Here is a 20,107-nt window from a genome sequence, read left to right as displayed (position 1 = left end):
GCACACTTAGTGTGTTCTTTCCCAGCTCTGTTTCATGTGACCAAAAGGAGGAAAAAAGGGTGCCACATGCTTATCTCCCTGAACGTTCTTTTCATCGATTGGGGTCTGAACACTTTTTTTTTATTGACAGGTATGCTTTAAATGGGTATTCTCGTCATCAAAAGTTATTACCTATCTACAGGATATGGAATAGCTAGCAGATTGGTGGGAATTTGTCTTTTGGGTTCCCCACCGGTCCTGGGAATGAAGGTTAAATGTCCTCTAAATGAATGGCGTTGAAGTGCGCCTACTCAGTCAGTCCTCCTCTCTTTCACTGGAGCGTTAGCATGACAAAGTTTGGAATCTCCATAGTGCATACATGGAGCGCTACAGCACAATTCATTTAGAGAACATTTCTTCTCTATTCGTGGGATCAATAGTGGTCCTAATGTTTGGAGCCCGGCCAGTCCACTAGAGATCCCCTACCCTGTGGATAGAGAATAACTTTTTATGATGAGAATACCCCCTTTAAGTAGAAGCTGAATAGAATATTTTTAGAGCCTACGTGAAGGTTTTAAAACCTGGCCTGTAATGGGTGGGTGGGTTTGGTCTTACTTTGATATTTGCTATGTGGCTCCCTTTTCTCTATCAAATCCAATGATTCCAAGGCTCGTATATCACAGTCTAGTATTTTTCACTGAGGGGCAGATTTCATTGTGAGCACGTGTTATGTATAAATAGAGTTTATTAATTAGAGGAAATGACGTGTTCTTAATTCTCTTCCAGTGGGAATGATTTGGATACGGGTACCATTGAAGATCCTTTAAAAATTTTGGAGGCTATTGTGAGAGAGGTGAATCGGAGCACAGAGAGAGGGTGAGTACACAGCTGGGTGATTGTTTTTTCTATATAACCAAAAGAAAAATGAGAGAATTAAGTAATATTGCCACTATCCTCTTGCATTGGGGATAGAAGGCAAAAATGCTACAAGGATTATCAATTGTTTGTGGTGTCCTGAAACAGTAGGATTACAAAGGACAGTGGGGCAGATTAATAAAAGTCTGGTTCGTAGCTAGTATACACTTAGACTAGATATTCTACAAATGCAGCAGATTTATCAATGACTTTAGATTGCATTGTCTTATAGTGTTAGGCCCCCCCTGTGGCCCATTGACAACCCTTCAGAGCCATAGCAGACGGTGGCCAAATCATGACCTCTGGGTCTGCCAGCTATGGAAGCCTGAAAAGCCCAGCCACAGCCTGGGTCAAACAGGCTAAGTGTAATACTGACTGTGTATAGTGCACAGATGTACTGTATAGTGCAGCAGGTGTACTCCCGTGTACTATAATTGTCATCAGACTATCAGAGAAAAAAAAATATTTAATAAAAAAAAGTGTAAAAAATTGCTTCTTTCCCAATAAAATAATAATAAAAAAAAAACTATTCATGATTGGTATTGCCAAGTTCATAATGACCCCTACTATCTTTCCTATGCCAGTGAATGGCGTAAAAAAGAAAAATGAAACCGGAAACCATGCTAGAATTGCAAATTTAGGCCACATTGCCTACAAAAATTGATAAAAAAAAATGGTACCAATAACAGCTACAACTCATCCCACAAAAAACAAGCACTCCCACAACTTTGTTGACATCAAAATGAAAAAGTTGTGAATGGCAGAATATGGCGACACAGTTTTTTCCTGTGTGTAATTTTTTGGTGATCGTATTGTGTAGAGATAAGGAAAAAAAAAAATCTATATCACCAAAATTTTACCAACCATAGAATAAAGGTAGCATGTTATTTTTACTACGCAGAGCATACCAATAAAAAATTCAGAATTACAAATCCTCCGTAAACATGGTAAGAATTTTTTTTTTTACAGGGTTATCCCAACATTGCAATTTATATATCCAAAGGATGAATGATACATGATTGGTGGAAGTCTGGCCACTGTGACTCTGACCGATAACAAAAATGTGGTCCCTAACTGGACCTTCGCTGCTTTCACAAACAATGGGACTGCTTATAGGGGTATTCCAGTTTCATACATTTTATAAGATGTATGATTGCAGGTGTCCCGCCGCTGAGGACCCTCGCGATCTCTGTACAGCCTCCAGCATTCTGTGCCGGGCGCTGCCTCTAAGACGGGGATGTGACATCATGGCCATGTTCCCCTAGTGACGTCACGCCACATCCCCGTCTCGGAGGAATCGCCCGGCGGAGAATGCCGATGTGACCCCTGCGATCATACATCTTATGCCCTAAAAATTATAAACTATTCCATTAAGCTAAAACCATTCATTTATAAAATTCCCATAGTAATCAAAAATTGTAAGAAAGAGAAAATGATAACAAAAATAATACAGACACACCATAAATAGGTAAATTCTCCTATGATGAACAACTGTATATCCTAACGCGTTTCCCCATGTATCCTATTGTATACAGCGATTCATCAGGGGATGACAACAGGTAAAAATATAGAAAACATGCACATAGACCGGGGGGGGGGGTTTGGTGAAGAAGATAAAGTCATCAGATAGTGTACAGATAACAAACACTAGCACAAAGCTAAACATACAGTGTTTGTATGCGACAATACAGATCTAGCATAACATGCATATGCACAATACAAGAAATATGCAGTAGCACATATAAGCAGACAAGTGGTTGAGCAGCTTGTTCGTAGTATCTTTTAGATGGCAAATCCTCCAGATATCAGCAAATTGCAAATCCTCACGGTAACTAGATACAGAGAACAAGTATCAGGAAAAATATAGACCCTGTCAGCATTCAGGGAGTTATTGGTGCTAGGTCCCCCACAGAGGGATATCATCTTACCCTTGGAGAAATCTTTGTATTAGGGTCTGTATTTTTCCTGATACTTGGTCTCTGTATCTAGTTACCGTGAGGATTTGCAATTTGCTGATATCTGGAGGATTTGCCATCTAAAAGATACTACGAACAAGCTGCTCAACCACTTGTCTGCTTCTTTGTGCTACTGTATATTTATTGTATTGTGCATACACATGTTATGCTACATCTGTATTGTCGCATACAAACACTGTATGTTTATGTTTGTGCTAGTGTTTGTTATCTGTACCCCATCTGATGGCTTTATCTTCTCTCCCCCCCCCCCCCCCGGTCTATGTGCATGTTCTCTATATTTTTACCTGTTGTTCTCATCCCCTGATGAATCGCTGTATACAATAGGATACACGGGGAAACGCGTTGGGATATACAGTTGTTCATCGTAGGAGAATTTACCTATTTATGGTGTGTCTGTATTATTATTTTTGTTATCATTTTTCTCTTTCTTACAATTTTTGTTTACTATGGGAGTTTTAAAAGGAATTAATAAATGAATGGTTTTAGCTTAATGAAATAGTTGATGATTTTTCTGTAAAAATAGCTAAGAGACACTAGTGTGTCCGACTGTCAGTGATGGTGCATGTTATCCCCTATCCTATCGATAGGAGATAAGATGTATAAAGCCGGAATACCCCTTTAAGATAACTGGGACAACTTTTGTTTCATTCAAACATGGGCACATAGGCCCCTCTTTCTTTTTATCAGTGGGGTTCCTGCAGATAGAACCCCCAACTGACCATATATAACCTATCCTGTGGGTAAGTCTTGGGATAACCTAAATAGGCAGTGGAATCCGGCCAAAGATTAAAGGAGTACTCCGAGATATAAAAACGTATCCCCTATCAGGGGATATGTCGGATAGGGGATAGACCCACAATCTCCTGTACAGGGCCCTGGCTCGCCCCTTGAGATGTATTGAGGGGATGTGTCAACCGCCGTTTCATGCGGTGGTCCAACAAGCCCACTTCATGCGGACTGCCGGGCCCTTACGTGAGATCGCAGGGGGTCCCAGCGGTCGTACCCCCCAAGATCTGACACTGTTATATACTAAAGTACTTCTTTAATGAGAGCTGCATTTCCATAAGCTGGTCACTGGTACATTTTCAAAGAGGCTTCTATTTATGGGGTGTGTGTCTCTGATGGCAAAAGTCAAGCAGAACATATGGCACAGTGAAATAGCATATTTGTGGAAAAATTGCAGCTTTCACTTTGCCACATCTAAATCGCATTATTTCTGGAAAACAACTGTGGGGACAAAGTGCATAGTTTACAAAATACAGGAGGATGGATGTGGAAAGGGGGAAATCCCAGCAGGGATTTCCTCTCCTTCCAGTGGCATGATAACACAGGAGTCAGTTGTACAGTTTCGATACTCTTTATTGGAATTCATAAAAAGTATAGTACAGGTGCAGACAACGTGTTTTGGAGGGGCTCCCTCCTTCGTCAAAGACCTGACGAAGGAGGGAGCCCCTCCGAAATGCGTTGTCTGCACCTGTACTATTCTGACTCCCGTGTCATCATGCCGATGAAGTGCTTTCTGCCAAAGCCTGATTTTTCACTGGAAGGAGAGGAAATCCCTGCTGGGATTTCCACCTTTCCACATCCATCCTCCTGCATTCTACACTGTCCCTGACGGCCGGCTTCTCCCGACACACCAAATCGGAGACCTGCTTAATACGCTTATCAGTGTTGAGCCTGTGATAGTGCAACCTGCAAAGGTGAGCAGGTCCACTACTATTGTTGCTACTCCCTCTGGTATCTCTGATAATCGGCACTATATAGCACCATCTCTATCTTTCTTTTTTTCTGCAATCCTCAATAGTTTACAAAATAGGGTCACTGGTCAGGGGTTCCCTCTCTACTGATACCTTAGGGATTGCATATATATGCGAGATGGCACCCTTAAACTATTCAAGCAAAATCTGTACAAAAAATGTCGCCCCTTCACTTCTGAGCCCTGCTGTGTGCCAAAACAACAGTTGATGGTCACATATAGGGTACTGCCATACCCAGGAGAAATTGCTTAACACAATTTTGGGTGCATATTCCCCCCGTGTTTTTTGTGAAAATGTTTAATTTTAAGCTAAATGTATATATAATTAGAAAAAATGTAAGCTTTAATTTTTATGGCCCGATGCTGAAAACTTTTCTCAAACTCCTTTGGGGTCTACAGCTCATTACACACTAAATGACTTGTCTGAGTTGGGCAGTTTCAAAAACGGGGTCCTTTCTGGGGTCTCCACTGTATTCATACCTGGGGGTGTTCAAAATTCACATGTCACCCTAAAACCATACCAGCAAAATCTATACTAAGATTTGCCCTCCTCCTCGCTGTGCCCAAACAGAGACGGTAACGTTTAAAAAAAAATGACAGCATTTTAGCTAAATTACACAATAATCACTAAATTGCTGTGGGTTTGCAGTGATTGCAGTAAATTGCAAAGGTTTTGCCAGGATTGCACAATGAAATAGTGAATTTTGACTGGAAAACGCTATACCACTGCTACTATTTATTCTTGTGACAGCACTGAACTATGCCTGTCAGGACCCCTGCACATCTGGCATAAGACAACATCAAAATGAAATATAGCACAGCTTTGCAGGGGTACTACACAGACTAAAAGGGGTTATCCAGGAAAAAACTTTTTTTTTTACATATCAACTGGCTCCAGAAAGTTAAACAGATTTGTAAATTACTTATTTTAAAAAATAATCTTAATCCTTTCAGTACTTATGAGCTGCTGAAGTTGAGTTGTTCTTTTCTGTCTCTCTGATGACACGTGTCTCCTGAACTGTCCAGAGTAGAAGCAAATTCCCATAGCAAACCTCTTCTACTCTGTGCAGTTCCTAAGACAAGCAGAGATGTCAGCAGAGAGCACTGTTGCCAGACAGAAAGGAACAACTCAACTTCAGCAGCTGATAATTATTGGATTAAGATTTTTTAATAGAAGTAATTTACAAATCTGTTTAACTTTCTGGAGCCAGTTGATGTAAATAAAAAAGTTTTTTTCCTGGAATACACCTTTAACGTTTATATTCCTCCCAGCAAAATAAGAGCAAATCAAATTTAGTGGAGAGGTGCAAATAAAACATTAATTTTAATAGTAGCCTTAAAATACACAAAAATTGTGATACCAAATAGTGAAGTTACATAAAGTAAGATATCCATTAAATAATACCAACACCTGAATAATGGCACCAGATCCAGACAATAATCACCATGCAGCGACAGGTCAACCCCTCTGTGATACTGGTAATGCGTGGCCAGACCTTAATACACTATATATACAAGTTCTTGTTACTATATATTACATATCTGCTGTACTCTCAACACGTTTCTGTCACCATTTGGGGTAACATCATCAGGGTAGATAAAAGAATAGAGAATATTAAAGAGGTATTCCAGGGAAAAACTTTTTTTTTTTATTATTTTTTTATCAACTGGTCCCAGAAAGTTAAACAGATTTGTAAATTACTTCTATTAAAAAATATTAATCCTTTCAATAATTATCAGCTGCTGAAGTTGAGTTGTTCCTTTCTGTCTGGCAACAGTGCTCTCTGCTGACATCTCTGCTTGTCTCAGGAACTGCACAGAGTAGAGGAGGTTTGCTATGGGGATTTGCTTCTAAACTGGGTGGTTCCCGAGACAGGTGTCATCAGAGAGCACTTAGACAGAAAAGAACAACTCAACTTCAGCAGCTCATAAGTACTGAACAGATTTTTTTTAAGAGAAGTAATTTACAAATCTGTTTAACTTTCTGGAGCCAGATGATATATAAGAAAAAAGTTTTTTCCTGGATAACCCCTTTAAGTAAATCAGAGACAAATCTGTCTGGGTAGCGTATGAGCAGTAGAAGCACTGCATAGAATAGATAATAATGTATATTATATTGCAGCTAGTTGTTACCCATGTCAGTACAACTAAACACAAAAGATGCCAGAAGGATGGCACCAGGACAGCTGCCTAGTCAGACTGGATGCTATTGTGCTTAAGAAACCCATGTCACCTTTCTTGAATGATCTCACTGAGGTACAAAGACTGCCACAGAAGGGAGTTGTGAGGGATCATGGTTTAATGTAATTTATTATTGTGGAATACAGGCCCCGTGGCACACTGTTGAGGATGACCTATTTCAGAATCCTAACAGACAAAAACCATATTAGAGGGACAGGGGTGAGGAAACAGGGGGCCGTACAGTAAGAATGCTTCTAACATTTTAAAAAGGTTGCAGGAGTTTGGGGGTTATCTCACCAAGAACTGAAATTCCCAATCAGTGGGGCTTTTTGTATTAGAGGGCAGAGTTAAAGGGGTTATCTACCTTAAAAATTATAATAATTTAAAAATAAAAAAGGCCCCAAATTACAGACATTTCCAAAATTGTTGGTACCCTTACGTTAAAGGGGTAATCTGGTAGAAACATTTTTTTTCCAATCAACTGGTGGCTGAAAGTTATACAGATTTGTAAATTACTTCTATTTAAAAATCTTAATCCTTCCAGTACTTATCAGCTGCTGTATGCTCCAGAGGAAGTTTTTTTTTTTTTTCTGTCTGACTACATTGTTCTCTGCTGCCACCTCTGTCCGTGTCAGGAACTGTCTAGGACAGGAGAGGTTTGCTATGGGGATTTGCTCCTTTTCTGGACAGTTCCAGATACGGACAGAGGTGTTAGCAGAGAGCACTGAGGTCAGACAGAAAAGAACTACACAACTTCCTCTGAAGCAGCTGATGAGTACTGGAAGGACTAAGATTTTTAAATAGAAGTAATTTTCAAATCTGTTTAACTTTTTGGCACCAGTTGATAAAAATAAATTGTTTTCCACTGGAGTACCCCCTTTTAAAGCCAGAAAAAAACCACAATGATCCTGGAAATAACTTAAAACTGACAAGAGTAATAATCAGAAAAATATGGTCTAGGGCAGCTTTTCCAAATCTGTGGCATTTGTACGTGGATACGATATTGTCAGTGCCACTTTGTGATTTGCTGTCTTGTCACAGCCCATAGACTATGAACACACACTAGAGCAAGTGGGCTCAGCTATATATATAAAAAAAAAAAAACACACATAATCATCGGGGTACTGCTATGTGTATCAATACACTAACACTAAACCATCACAGAAAAAGAGAAACGCAATACAGTGCACACCCAAAATGTATGTATCAAAGTTTGTTACAAATTCCAAAATCACGTAACAGACAGAGAAAAAACATTTAAAAGGGCCACTGCACAAACAGGGTGGGGTGGGGTCCTAAAAAGACCCCTCTCAGGGCACCTGCTAATCACAGTATAACCTTATGCCAATAAGCCAACCTGTGCTATAAGTAATTCCACATACAAAATAGTATTCCTGGCTATTATCAATAATACAACCTGTATCCAGGTATCAAGCTAGTCAGGGTACCAGTGGGCAAAGATGACTGGTGGAGGAGTGTCTCAGGCAGGGGCCCCCCTAGACCCCACGCCTTGCGTTGCCCGTCGGCAACTTCCTCAGGGCAAAGACGACAGATGGAGGAGTATCTCAAGCAAGTGCCCCCCTAGACCCCACGCGTTACGTTGCCCGTCAGCAACGTAACGCGTGGGGTCTAAGGGGCACCTGCCAGAGACACTCCTCCACCAGTCGTCTTTGCCCACTAGTACCCTGACTAGCTTGATACCTGGATACAGGTTGTATTATTGATAATAGCCAGGAATGCTATTTTGTATGTGGAATTACTTATAGCACAGGTTGGCTTATTGGCATAAGGTTATACTGTGATTAGCAGGTGCCCTGAGAGGGGTCTTTTTGGGACTCCACCCCACCCCCCTGTTTGTGCAGTGGACCTTTTAAATGTTTTTAAATGTCTGTCTGTTACGTGATTTTGGAATTTGTAATAAACGTTGATACATACATTTTGGGTTTGCGCTGTATTGCGTTTCTCTTTTATTGTGATGGTACAGCCCATAGACTATTGATTACCTGGCTCTCGATAACTTCAGAAACTTGCGTCTATGAAGAAGAGTGACTTTTTTTCTGGTGCTTGGTGTATCCTCCATTGGCCCCAGAAATTTTTACCGCTGTCTTCCACGTACTGATCGTTTTTTGTTTTTATCTTGAGATTTTTCTTACCTAGCTATTATAAAGTTTTGAAATGAGAAATCTTACAAGCTCCATCACATCTCCTACGGAAATGGCATGTCTGATACGTCTCAGAAAAACAAGATATATGTGAATTGAGCTGGGAGACAACATAAAAATAGGAGTGTGAAATGTCTATTGAAATGTAACAGATTTCTGTATTTCCATATTCTGCTCTCTGCCCAGACACTTAATGTGTTTTGCTTTATCCCGAGCCCTCGTAGCTTGACAGGAGTAAACATGCTTCCAATTAGTGCTAATGACATGGAAATGTTAAAATAATCCATATTCAAAGGACGGGGTTTATGAAGGCAGTGATTAAATACGAGAGCAGCCGACAGATAACCCCGCAAGTTGCTTTCTAATGGAAAAATCCGACACAGGTAAAATCTAAGAAAGGTCATGGTAGTTTATATGCAGCTCTAAATGGTGCTAAACACAGCGATACAGCACCGTCACAGTCACTGCAACATTTCCTACCCTGATTTGCATCGACACAAAAGTGCTAAGAAGAAGTTTATATACTGATAAATAGTCTTCATGCAACTTTGGAATCAAACCAAAATAGGGAGCATGAATGTGGCTGAGCTAGAAATTTATTGGAAAAACCAGTATAACCATTCCTCCAAGCCCAAATATACCCAGATGTCAAGAAATGGCCTGGTGTTAAAACACTTGTTCTCACTTGATATTTGCATTGTGTTTTTAATAATGCTTAGACTAGGTTTTCACAGTTTCTTCTTTTTGGAAAATTTCCACTGCATTTGTGCCAAAACCGGAAGTGGGTCCAGTAGGAAGGAGTATAAGTCCTCCCTATACATTTCCCATTCCTTTTTTAATACAATTTTGCACTTTGGCTCAAAAACTGCAGTGGTAATTTTCCAAATAAAATAGAAAAACCTGCGTGGAAACCTAGCCTTATGGTGGACTTTTTATTCTTTATTTAAATCTCAGTAAGAGCAACATACATGAGCATTGGGCAGAGGGGAAGAAACTCTATGGGATGTCACAGGGATAAAAGAATTTCCCAACAGTCGCTGTGTGTCCAATTTGTTCATTTTGATTCAGTTCAAACCAAAAGTTCCTATTTGCCCATTAATGTAGAATGTAATGTAAAACATACTGCAGTCTCTTGGCTTAAAATTTTCTATATTTATCCTGTGCAGGTTAGGGTTTTCCTCAGTAACAGTACAGTATGGAACATTATGGACATGGTAGGAGATGTGCAACGGTGTAGAAGTAGTAGTAGTAGTACAGTATGAAACATGATGGACAAGGCAGTTGTGCGGTTGTGTAAGGCTAGCATTAGTAGTAGCAGTACAGAATGGAACAGGATGGATAAGGCAGGAGCTGTGCAGGAGATGGAACATAATGTACAAGTAATGAGATGTGTGGCTGTGTAGCACTAGTAGTAGTGTGGAACAGGATGGACAAAGCAGGAGATGTGTGGCTGTGTAGGGATAGTAGTAGCAGCTGCACAGTATGGAACCTGATGAACAAGGCAGGAGATGTGCAGTTTTGTAAGGATAGTAGTAGTAGTAGCAGTTCAGTATGGAACACGATGAGAAAATGTGTGGCTCTTTAGGGCTGGTAGTAGTAGTAGTAGTAGTAGCAGCAGCTGTACAGTATGGAACATGATGAGCAAATGTGTGGCTGTGTAGGGCTGGTGGTGGTAGTAGTAGCAGCTGTACAGTATGGAACATGATGAGGAAATGTGTGGCTGTGTAGGGCTGGTAGTAGTAGTAGCAGTTCAGTATGGAAAACGATGAGGAAATGTGTGGCTGTGTAGGGCTGGTAGTAGTAGTAGTAGTAGTAGATGCACAGTATGGAACATGATGAGGAAATGTGTGGCTATGTAGGGCTGGTAGTAGTAGTAGTAGCAGTTCAATATGGAAAACGATGAGGAAATGTGTGGCTGTGGAGGGCTGGTAGTAGTAGTAGTAGCAGCTGCACAGTATGGAACATGATGAGGAAATGTGTGGCTATGTAGGGCTAGTAGTAGTAGTACCAGCCCTACACAGCCACACATTTCCTCTTCAGTAGCAGCAGCTACTTTTCCAGTTAACAGCTTTTAAAGAGAATATACCTTTACTTACCTCCAGTGTTTCTGCAGTGCCTTTGGTGTCCCACTCCAGTCCCCAGCTGTGATCCTCTTTCTGTCAAAAATGGTGACGCCTGGGCCTAGAGTCTCATAGGGGCCCGAGTGTCATACAGCCCTTTAGCCAATCACTGACTGAGACAGGACATCCTGCGTCCAGTGATTGGTTGAGCGGCAGTGTGTCACTTTGGGCCCCAATGTCAATCCGAGCCCAGGTGTCACGATTTCTGATAGGAAGAGGATCACAGCCTGAGCCTGGAACCAAAGTGGGACAAGGTATATATTTTTTAAAAGCTGTAAACTGGAAAAAGTTTTATCCACCCCACCTCAGTGAATAACCCACCCCCCTACCCTCCCTCCTCTCCTGCTGGATATCGCCTTTATCAATATCCATTAAGTGCCGACAGTATCAGACTGTTTGGGGTAACATCCTATTAATATGGGTAATAGTAACACCCCAATAGTCAATGGATGTATACATTTCCAGGAGGCAAAACAGAGAAGGGACACAATGCAGAGTTATAGAAAAACATTGTCAATCATAGACATAAACATATTAGTAGATGTGATCTACATAGGCATATGAGGAGAGGTGATCTACATAGACATATGAGGAGAGGTGATCTACATAAACATATTAGTAGATGTGATCTACATAGACATATCAGGAGAGAGGGCAGCTATAAGAAGCATGGTGCCCATCAGATTGCTTCTTAATTGTGTCAGCTACATAATGACTCAAAGCAAATATGACCTGAGAGAATTTAGAAATTTTCTGCATTCAGTATTGTGACAGACGGCGCCTATTATGAAAGGAAGAGGGAATGTAACCCACCTCTGCATATGTATGACTAGAAATGACAAATCATGCAGGTGGTTCTTTTAGAAAAACATAAAAGTGGGGGTGTGGGGTACGCGTCATAGCTAAATAGATGTGACTCAGCTGAGCTTATCATCCCAATCTCCACAGGCGTTAGAAATTGTTACCGTAATTACATCTCGCTGCTCCCTTCTTTATCCTATATGTAAATGAATATTTTAATATTTGAAGATGTTTATGATCCGGCCTTCGTCAATATTACATGTGCAGTGTAGTCATTTGTCGCGCACAACATAGATTAGAGCGATTTTCTTCAGAAGTGAATATACAATTCGAAATCGCATCTCTGTTTTCCAGAAATGTTTGTCCTCAGCGAACACGATCTTTCTCCTGATTTAATATCCCCCGACACATCGGCCACTTCTGCTCAGAATGAGATTTGATTAGTCCCAATGAACAGCGGATTTCCACTAACATCTTGAAATGATAATGTGACATTTTTATCAGGATCTTTTACATATTTATCAGGCGACGGATACAGATTTCCTGCGTAGAAGGCCCTTTGGTGCAGAATTGATGTCATTGTTGGAGGATATCAATTATGCACCACAGAAGTGAACAATTTGTAGACCGGCTTACCCAAAACACTGGCAAATTACCCTCCGTCTCATTTGAATAATACAATTTCTCTTCATCGAGACATTGTAACATTATAAAGTGTGGACTCCCGGCAATTTGAACTTTAATGGAATGACCGCTATCAGCAGGGCACGTTCTGGCTTCCTGACAGGTTAATCTGTCGCTTGATCCATCTTTGAGCTTTCTGTAATAACCTGTAGTGTTTATGTGTTGTTGCTAAGGATAGATATATATTTCTATTTACATGTCTTTCATGAGATATATGCAGTATATAGCAAGATAGATACATTGTCCCATGTTTATCAATCAGCCTGAAACTCTATTTTGTCTGGTTTTTCCCACAGCAACCAATCACAACTCAACTTTCTACCAGAGCTGGTTAGGATATGAAAGTTGAGCTGTGATTGGTTGTTATGGGAAAAAATTGACAATTAAGGTTTCAGGCTGATTAATAAATATGGAAAATGTCTGTATATAGATATCTCTCTCTTGTGTGTTACAACCACTTTTCTAATATGACGTAGGTCCTCTGTGTGCCACCTAATCTTTTGTGACATGTTAAGGCCTGGACTCCTCAAGATTCCTAAAGGTTTCTGGAACCAAGATGTTAAAAGAAGATTCTTGTGCAACTGTCACAAACAATATCCTTGTGAAACTGCACACACTGTGCACTAGAGATTCACAAGCAAATTCTATGCATACCTTTAGAGGTTCAATAGACTGCTTTATACTTACAGAATGTTGCTTTACAATCCCCTTGGGAGTAAGGCTGACAGTCAGGGAGGCGGAGCCGGGGGTCCGCTCTGCTCCGGGAGGCACCACCTCTTTTTGCCTACGTTGAGCAGTTGATTGACAGTGAGGGCTTGCAGCAGCCCTGTGTAGCTCTGCTGCGCACGAGCCCTGCCTGTCAATCAACTGTGCAACGTAGGCAAAAAGAGGCAGAGCGGACCTCCACATCCTGCATCCTGGTGCCATCTCTTCCTCAGATAAGTCACGCACACACATGATGTAAAAGTAAAAGCTATTCATCAGACTAGATTACCTTCTTACATTGCTTCATGATTCAGTGCTGATGTTCACCTACCCATTGTAGGAACTTTCACTGGTGAACAGGGGTCAGTATGTGGACTGGTCTGCAGCTGCGTAGCTACATAAACTGTGATGCCTTGTATATTTTGACAAGAAATAGAGTTGTCCAGCTTAGGTCTCATGCATAATTAACTATCTTATTGTTTAAAAGCCAGAAACAGGAGACGCCTGTAACTTGTTTCAGGTGCCTTTACTGCGCTCTTAATCGTACATAAAAATGAGCAAAAATAAGCTACTTTATATAGGAAGAACATGTGACCTCCGCAGGTGAAATGAATGAAGGTGTAATCCCTTGGAGGCACATGTTAACCCTTCACATCATAGAATAAAGTATAAATGCAAAATAGAATAGACCTGCGCTGGACGACTCTATTTCTTCTATCATCGCATATGTGCTCTGGGTGGGGGTCAGGCCATGGGGGTGAGCAGAAGTACTTTTTGTCTTTGTCCTGACTTTGACACCTTTGTATCATAGCCAGAAGAATTATCTTCAGGAATTTGTGCTATAGTAGCTCTTTTATGGTATCTTATAAAATGGATTATCTTTTGCTCTTCATTTGCATCTGTGAGTATTGGGCGCCATGACCTTACATGGATCATTTTTTGGTAGGTACTTACCATTACATACCAGTAACACCGCACAAGACCTGCTGTTAAGGGGATGCTCAGTCATCTAGCCATCACAATTTGGTCCTTGTCATAGTAATTCAGATGTTTACTCTTAACCTTTTTTCCTACTTGTATCACATCAACTTCAAGACCTGACTGTTCACTTGCTGCCTAATAAACTATATATACTAGTTAAGGACCCGGTGTTGCTCAGTTTTTCCTAATCCTTGTGGGGGAGGAAAAGCAACAAGGGGGAAGCTTTTTTCCTCATATCTCCACCTCATATCCCGCCCTCATATCCCATCCTCATAACCTATCCTCGTATCCCATCCTTATATCCCGACTTTTTATTCCGTCCCCATATCCTGTCTTCATATATCACCCTCATACGCCATCCTCAAATCCTGTCCTCAGGTGGGGCTGAGTTGTGATGAAGATATTGTAAGCTAAAAATGGAACGGGTGGGGCTTTGTGGGAGTGGGCGTGGTTTGCCAGCCAGATCAATGCACGAAAGGGTACAAAATAAAAGAGGGGTGGCTTTAGGGTCGGCGTGGCTTTGTGTGATGGGGCGTTACGTGCGTGGTGTGGCTTGCAAGCCAAACTGACTCACTCACCAGAAGATGCAGAGCAGAGCTTGGGGAGTAAGGTACCGTAAGTTTTACATACTTGCAATGGACTTGAACAAATACCCCATCCTTCACGTAAGGGGGTAGGTTAGGGCTAATTTAACTATTATACATTTTTTATTTGACATATAAGTAACATGTGACCAAGTATTATCGAAATATCTCCAGCTGTTTATATAACTTCCATGGACTTGTATGGTACTTTAAAGCGCAACTGTCCTGAACTTGGGGCTATATAACCTACGCACAGCCTTTTTACTGTGTGCAGATTGTGTCTACAGTAGTGTTTTTACCTTAGTAGGTTATATAGCCCCAAGTTCATGACCGTTGCGCTTTAAAAAAAAATCCCCAACCCCCAACGTCTGGAACTGCATGATTTTCGTCCCTGGCAGTGTAGTGTGTTACTGATGGTAGCCTTTGTTACTTTGGTCCCAGCTCTGAGCAGGTCATTCACTAGGTCCCCCCATGTGGTTCTGGGATTTTGCTCACTGTTCTTGTGATCATTTTGACACCATGGGGTGAGATCTTGTGTGGAGCACCAGATCAAGGGAGATTATCAGTGGTCTTGTATGTCTTCCATTTTCTAATTATTGCTCCCACAGTTGACTTCTTCACACCAAGCTGCTCGCCTATTGCAGATTTAGTCTTCCCAGCCTGGTGCAGGTCTACAATTTTGTTTCTGGTGTTCTTCGACAGCAATTTGGTCTTGACCATAGTGGAGTTTGGATTGTGACTATTTGAAGTTGTGGACAGGTGTCTTTTATACTGATAACAAGTTCAAACAGGTGCCATTAATACAGGTAACAAGTGGTGGACAGAGGAGATTCTTAAAGAAGTTGTTACTGGTCCGAGAGAGCCAGAAATCTTGCTTGTTTGTAGGTGACCAAATACTTATTTTCCACCATAATTTGCAAATAAATGCTCAAAAAAACCCAGACAATGTGATTTTATGGATTTTTTTTCTCATTATGTCTATCATAGTTTAGGTATATCTATGATGAAAATTACAGGCCTCTCTCATCTTTTTAAAGAGGTACTCCCATGGAAAATGTTTTTATTTTTAAATCAGCTGGTGCCAGAAAGTTAAACAGATTTGTAAATTACTTCTATAAAAAATTTGTAATCCTTCCAGTACTTTTTAGGGGCTCTATACTACAGGGGAAATGCTGTTCTTTTTGGATTTCTATTATGTCATGACCACAGTGCTCTCTGTTGACCTCTGCTGTCCATATAATGAACTGTCCAGAGCAGGAGAAAATCCCCATAGCAAACATATGCTGCTCTGGACAATTCCTAAAATGGTCAGCAGAGAGCACTGTGGTCGTGACATAATAGAAATCCAAAAAGAAAAGCATTTCCTCTGTAGTATACAGCCACTAAAAAGTACTGGAAGGATTAAGATTTTTTTTATAGAAGTAATTTACAAATCGGTTTAACTTTCTGGCACCAGTTGAATAAAAAAAAAAGTTTTCCATGGGAGTACCCCTTTAATTGGCAGAACTTGCACAATTGGTGGCTGACTAAATACTTTTTTCCCCCACTGTATATACACACACTGGGGTAGATTTATCAAAACTTGTGCAGATGAAGAGTTGACCTGTTGCCAATAGCAACCAATCAGATTGCTTCTTTCATTTTTGAATCGGCCTCTTAAAAATGAAAGAAGAAATCTGATTGGATGGTATGGGCAACTGGTCAACTCTTTCTGTACACAGATTTTGATAAATCTCCCCCAGAGTGTGTATAATGTATTTTTTAGTGGATGTTTTGGTGGTTGGAATTTTATGGTGATGAGAAGAGGAAGCAGCTCTGAGATGGAACCGGTGGCTCTATTAATAAAGGCAAATCAGAGTAGAGCTTTATCCTGTCTTGATAGAAGATGGTGCTGGTGTAGAGCCATAGAAGGTTGGTAGCAGAAGATAAGCGCACTCTCATGTCCTGCCAAGGGGAAGCTATTTTAAGGGGCAATGCATAATAATATAGGAATGCTCTCTCCGATTAGCTACACCTAATACTTTGTCTGTTGAACGTAGAATTGAATATTATCCTTATGTCCTATACCGTATCCATCAGTAAGAATTCAACACTCATGGGTTTGGCCGACAAGCATCTAATATGTATGGGCTTCTTAAGGAACATTGCCAGTGAAAGTAATACACCTAACATGGCAGTCAACAGCCACCAGCATGGCCCAGAGCCAAGGGGCTTGGTTTGGCAGTACAGGAGTTGCCAGAATGCTTCAATGCAAAAGTTATAATTGGGTGTGGGGGACAAACTGATTCTTTGGTCCATGAGCCTTTATCTATGTTCCTGCCATCTATCTGTCTATCTATCTACAATAGATAAAGGCAGCACTCCCATTTGTAGTGAAAACAAACTTGTAATGTATTCCATGATGCAGACAATGTTTCGGCGATCTCTCACCGCCATGTGAGAAATCGCCGAATCGTTGTCTGCATCATGGAATAAATTATAAGTTTGTTTTCACTACAAATGGGAGTGCTGCCTTTATGTATATTAGTTGAATCCAGAACACCGAGGCTCCATTGTGCTTGCACCCAACCTCCATTTGACGCATTTTGGATGTGCTGCTTCTATTTGGACTATCTATCTATCAATAATCTATCTCACATATGCAGTATCTGTCTATCTTCTATCAATCTATCTCTTTGAGGCTAGGTTCACACAATTTCCGTGCAGAATTACGGTGCAGCAGAGTCCCTTCGCTCTCATATCTATCGATCTATTTCATATCTATCTCATATCTATCTATTTATTTCATATCTATCTCATATCTATCTATCTATTTCATATCTATCTGTCTCTCTATCTATTTCTTATCTATCTCGTATCTATCTATCTATTTCTTATCTATCTCATATCTATCTATCTATTTCTTATCTATCTCATATCTATCTATCTATTATCTATCTCATATCTATCTATTTCATATTTGTCTGTCTATCTAATATCTTTCTGTCCTATCTATCTATCTCATATCTATCTTATCTAGATATCTATCTGTCTATCTAATATCTTTATCTAAGCTCTGCTTTTACTTGCTCCTCTTCTTCACCTGCCCCTTGTACATTTCCATGGACCCGTGGAGAGATCCACCAGTTTTCTTAGCAGCTCAGAAACCTTTTGTTTTTTAAGTCCTGATCACCCTGTCAGTTGTTCGCGATCCCTGATCCATGACGTACAGAATGGTGCACAATGGAATAGAAAAAATTCTTACAGAAGGGGGATATCTTCTGACTTATACTTGTGCGCCCAGCATAATATATCGGATGTGAAATGACTCCACAGACATGTTTACAGTATAAACCATAGCCCACAAATCCCACAAGCTTGTAACTGGAGCTTGAAATCCTTTTCATTTCCCCGGTCTCCATCCATCGTGAAGTTCCATTTTATTTTTCATGACGTACTAATGTCAGACTGCTATTTCATCTGGCAGCTGAGAAGTTGTAGGCGTCTGGAGCAGTTACCTTACTTGGGTTGACAACCGATTCTTCTCGGATTTCTTGGCTTTGAGAAATGGCTCTTCTCCTACTGCACAAATCATTTTGGCCTTTACCTAAAAAGCCTTTGACACTTGTGAATAACAGCCATGGTAGCTGTACAGCTCTTCAACTAAACCCTTCTATTTCTCCAAAGTTTCTGATTTATACCTTTTATAAACATCTTATAACAAGTGGAAAAGTTTGTCCAAAGAACTTTAAGGGGACATATACCCTAAACGTATACCCTAGTTCAGTGTTACCCAACCAGGCTGTGTCCCTCTGATGGAAAACTACAACTCCCAGCATGCCCAAACAGCCTTCGGCTGTCCGGGCATGCTGGGAGTTGAAGTTTTCCAACTGTTGGACACAGCCTGGTTGGGAAACACTAAACTAGGTTGGGACACAACCCTGGTTGGGAAAGACTGCGTTAGTTGTACATTATCATCATTCCTCTTATTCCCCCTATGGTCACATTACTCTTAGACTCCAGAGACTACTATATGACTGTAAATTAGTGTAAATGCTGCACTAATTATTAGCTAGTAAGTCCTCGACACATACTTTTGCAGCTTAAAATGTCTTGATTGAAGAGGTTCTGAAGTTGTTAAAACAAAAATAAAAATATGTATGTATATATATATATGTGTGTGTGTGTGTGGTGTGCCACTGTGGTGAGTGGCAGGGCCACGTGTGTTGCGGTGATGAGTGTTGGGATCAGATGTGATTAGCCCTGGGGGTCGGATGGTATTAACACCTATGTGTTTGTGACGCCAGAACACCACACACCCTGATTCTCTGCTATCCCACGGGCTAGTAGTGAATAAAGAGCCCACAACGAGTTAAGGGTAAACTGAGGCTTTACTGAATAGAAGACAGGTGTAATTATCTTCACAGCTATGGCCAGAATTCCCAGAGAAGTGACCAGTACCCAGAGGACCTTTAAGCTTGCTGGACCAATACTTGTATTAAAGGGGTACTCCGCCCATGGCATCTTATCCCCTATCCAAAGGATAGGGGATAAGAATTTAGATCGCCGCGGTCCCGCTGCTGGAGACCCCGGGGATTGCCGCTGCGGCACCCCGCCATCGTTACTGCACAGAGCGAGTTCGCTCTGTGCGTAATGACGGGCGATACAGGGGCCAGAGCAGCGTGACGTCATGGCTCCGCCCCTCATGACATCACGGCCCGTCCACTTAATGCAAGTCTATGGCAGGGGGCGTGACGACTGCCACGCCCCCTCCCATAGACTTGTATTGATGGGGGCGGGCCATAACGTCACGAGGGGTGGAGCCGTGACATAACGAAGCTCCGGCCCCTGTATTGCCCGTCATTATGTGCAGAGCGATCTCGCTCTGCGCAGTAATGATAGGGGGGTGCTGCAGCAGCGATCCCCGGGGTCCTGACATCTTATCCCCATCCTTTGGATAGGGGATAAGATGTCTAGGGGCGGAGTACCCCTTTAAACTTGACTGACTTGTAATTTAGACTTGACTGGTACTATGTGCAGGACTTGACTAACTTCAGTGACAGCAGACATAGAATTGTAGACTTACTGGAGAGTTGTAGCTTTGTGGTGCTCCAGATGCTGAACACTTGTCCTTGAGATCTCTGGTAGCTGCTTCAGCAAAGACTTTAAGGGTGCGTTCACACGTGCGTATTTTTGCTGCAGATTTGCTTCAGCAGATTTTTCTGCCCATTGAAATGAATGGGCAGCAAAATCTGCAGTAGCAAATCTGCAACAGATCTGCAGC

The 20,107-nt window shown here is 41.2% G+C and overlaps 1 protein-coding gene across 3 annotated transcripts in view; it reads left to right on the top strand.

The window, feature by feature from the left end:
- NBAS (NBAS subunit of NRZ tethering complex) overlaps positions 1-20,107 on the top strand; it is a 701,350-nt gene that overhangs the window by 490,277 nt on the left and 190,966 nt on the right. For all 3 annotated transcript variants that reach the window (XM_056564221.1, XM_056564220.1, XM_056564222.1), the window contains one exon: positions 766-855. In XM_056564221.1, the coding sequence (XP_056420196.1) occupies positions 766-855 (90 nt within the window). The remainder of the gene's footprint in view (positions 1-765; positions 856-20,107) is intronic.

The sequence above is a fragment of the Hyla sarda genome, chromosome 3 (genome assembly GCF_029499605.1).
Source record: "Hyla sarda isolate aHylSar1 chromosome 3, aHylSar1.hap1, whole genome shotgun sequence".
NCBI classification, from domain to species: domain Eukaryota; kingdom Metazoa; phylum Chordata; class Amphibia; order Anura; family Hylidae; genus Hyla; species Hyla sarda.
This window is presented reverse-complemented; position numbering and strand designations above follow the sequence as displayed.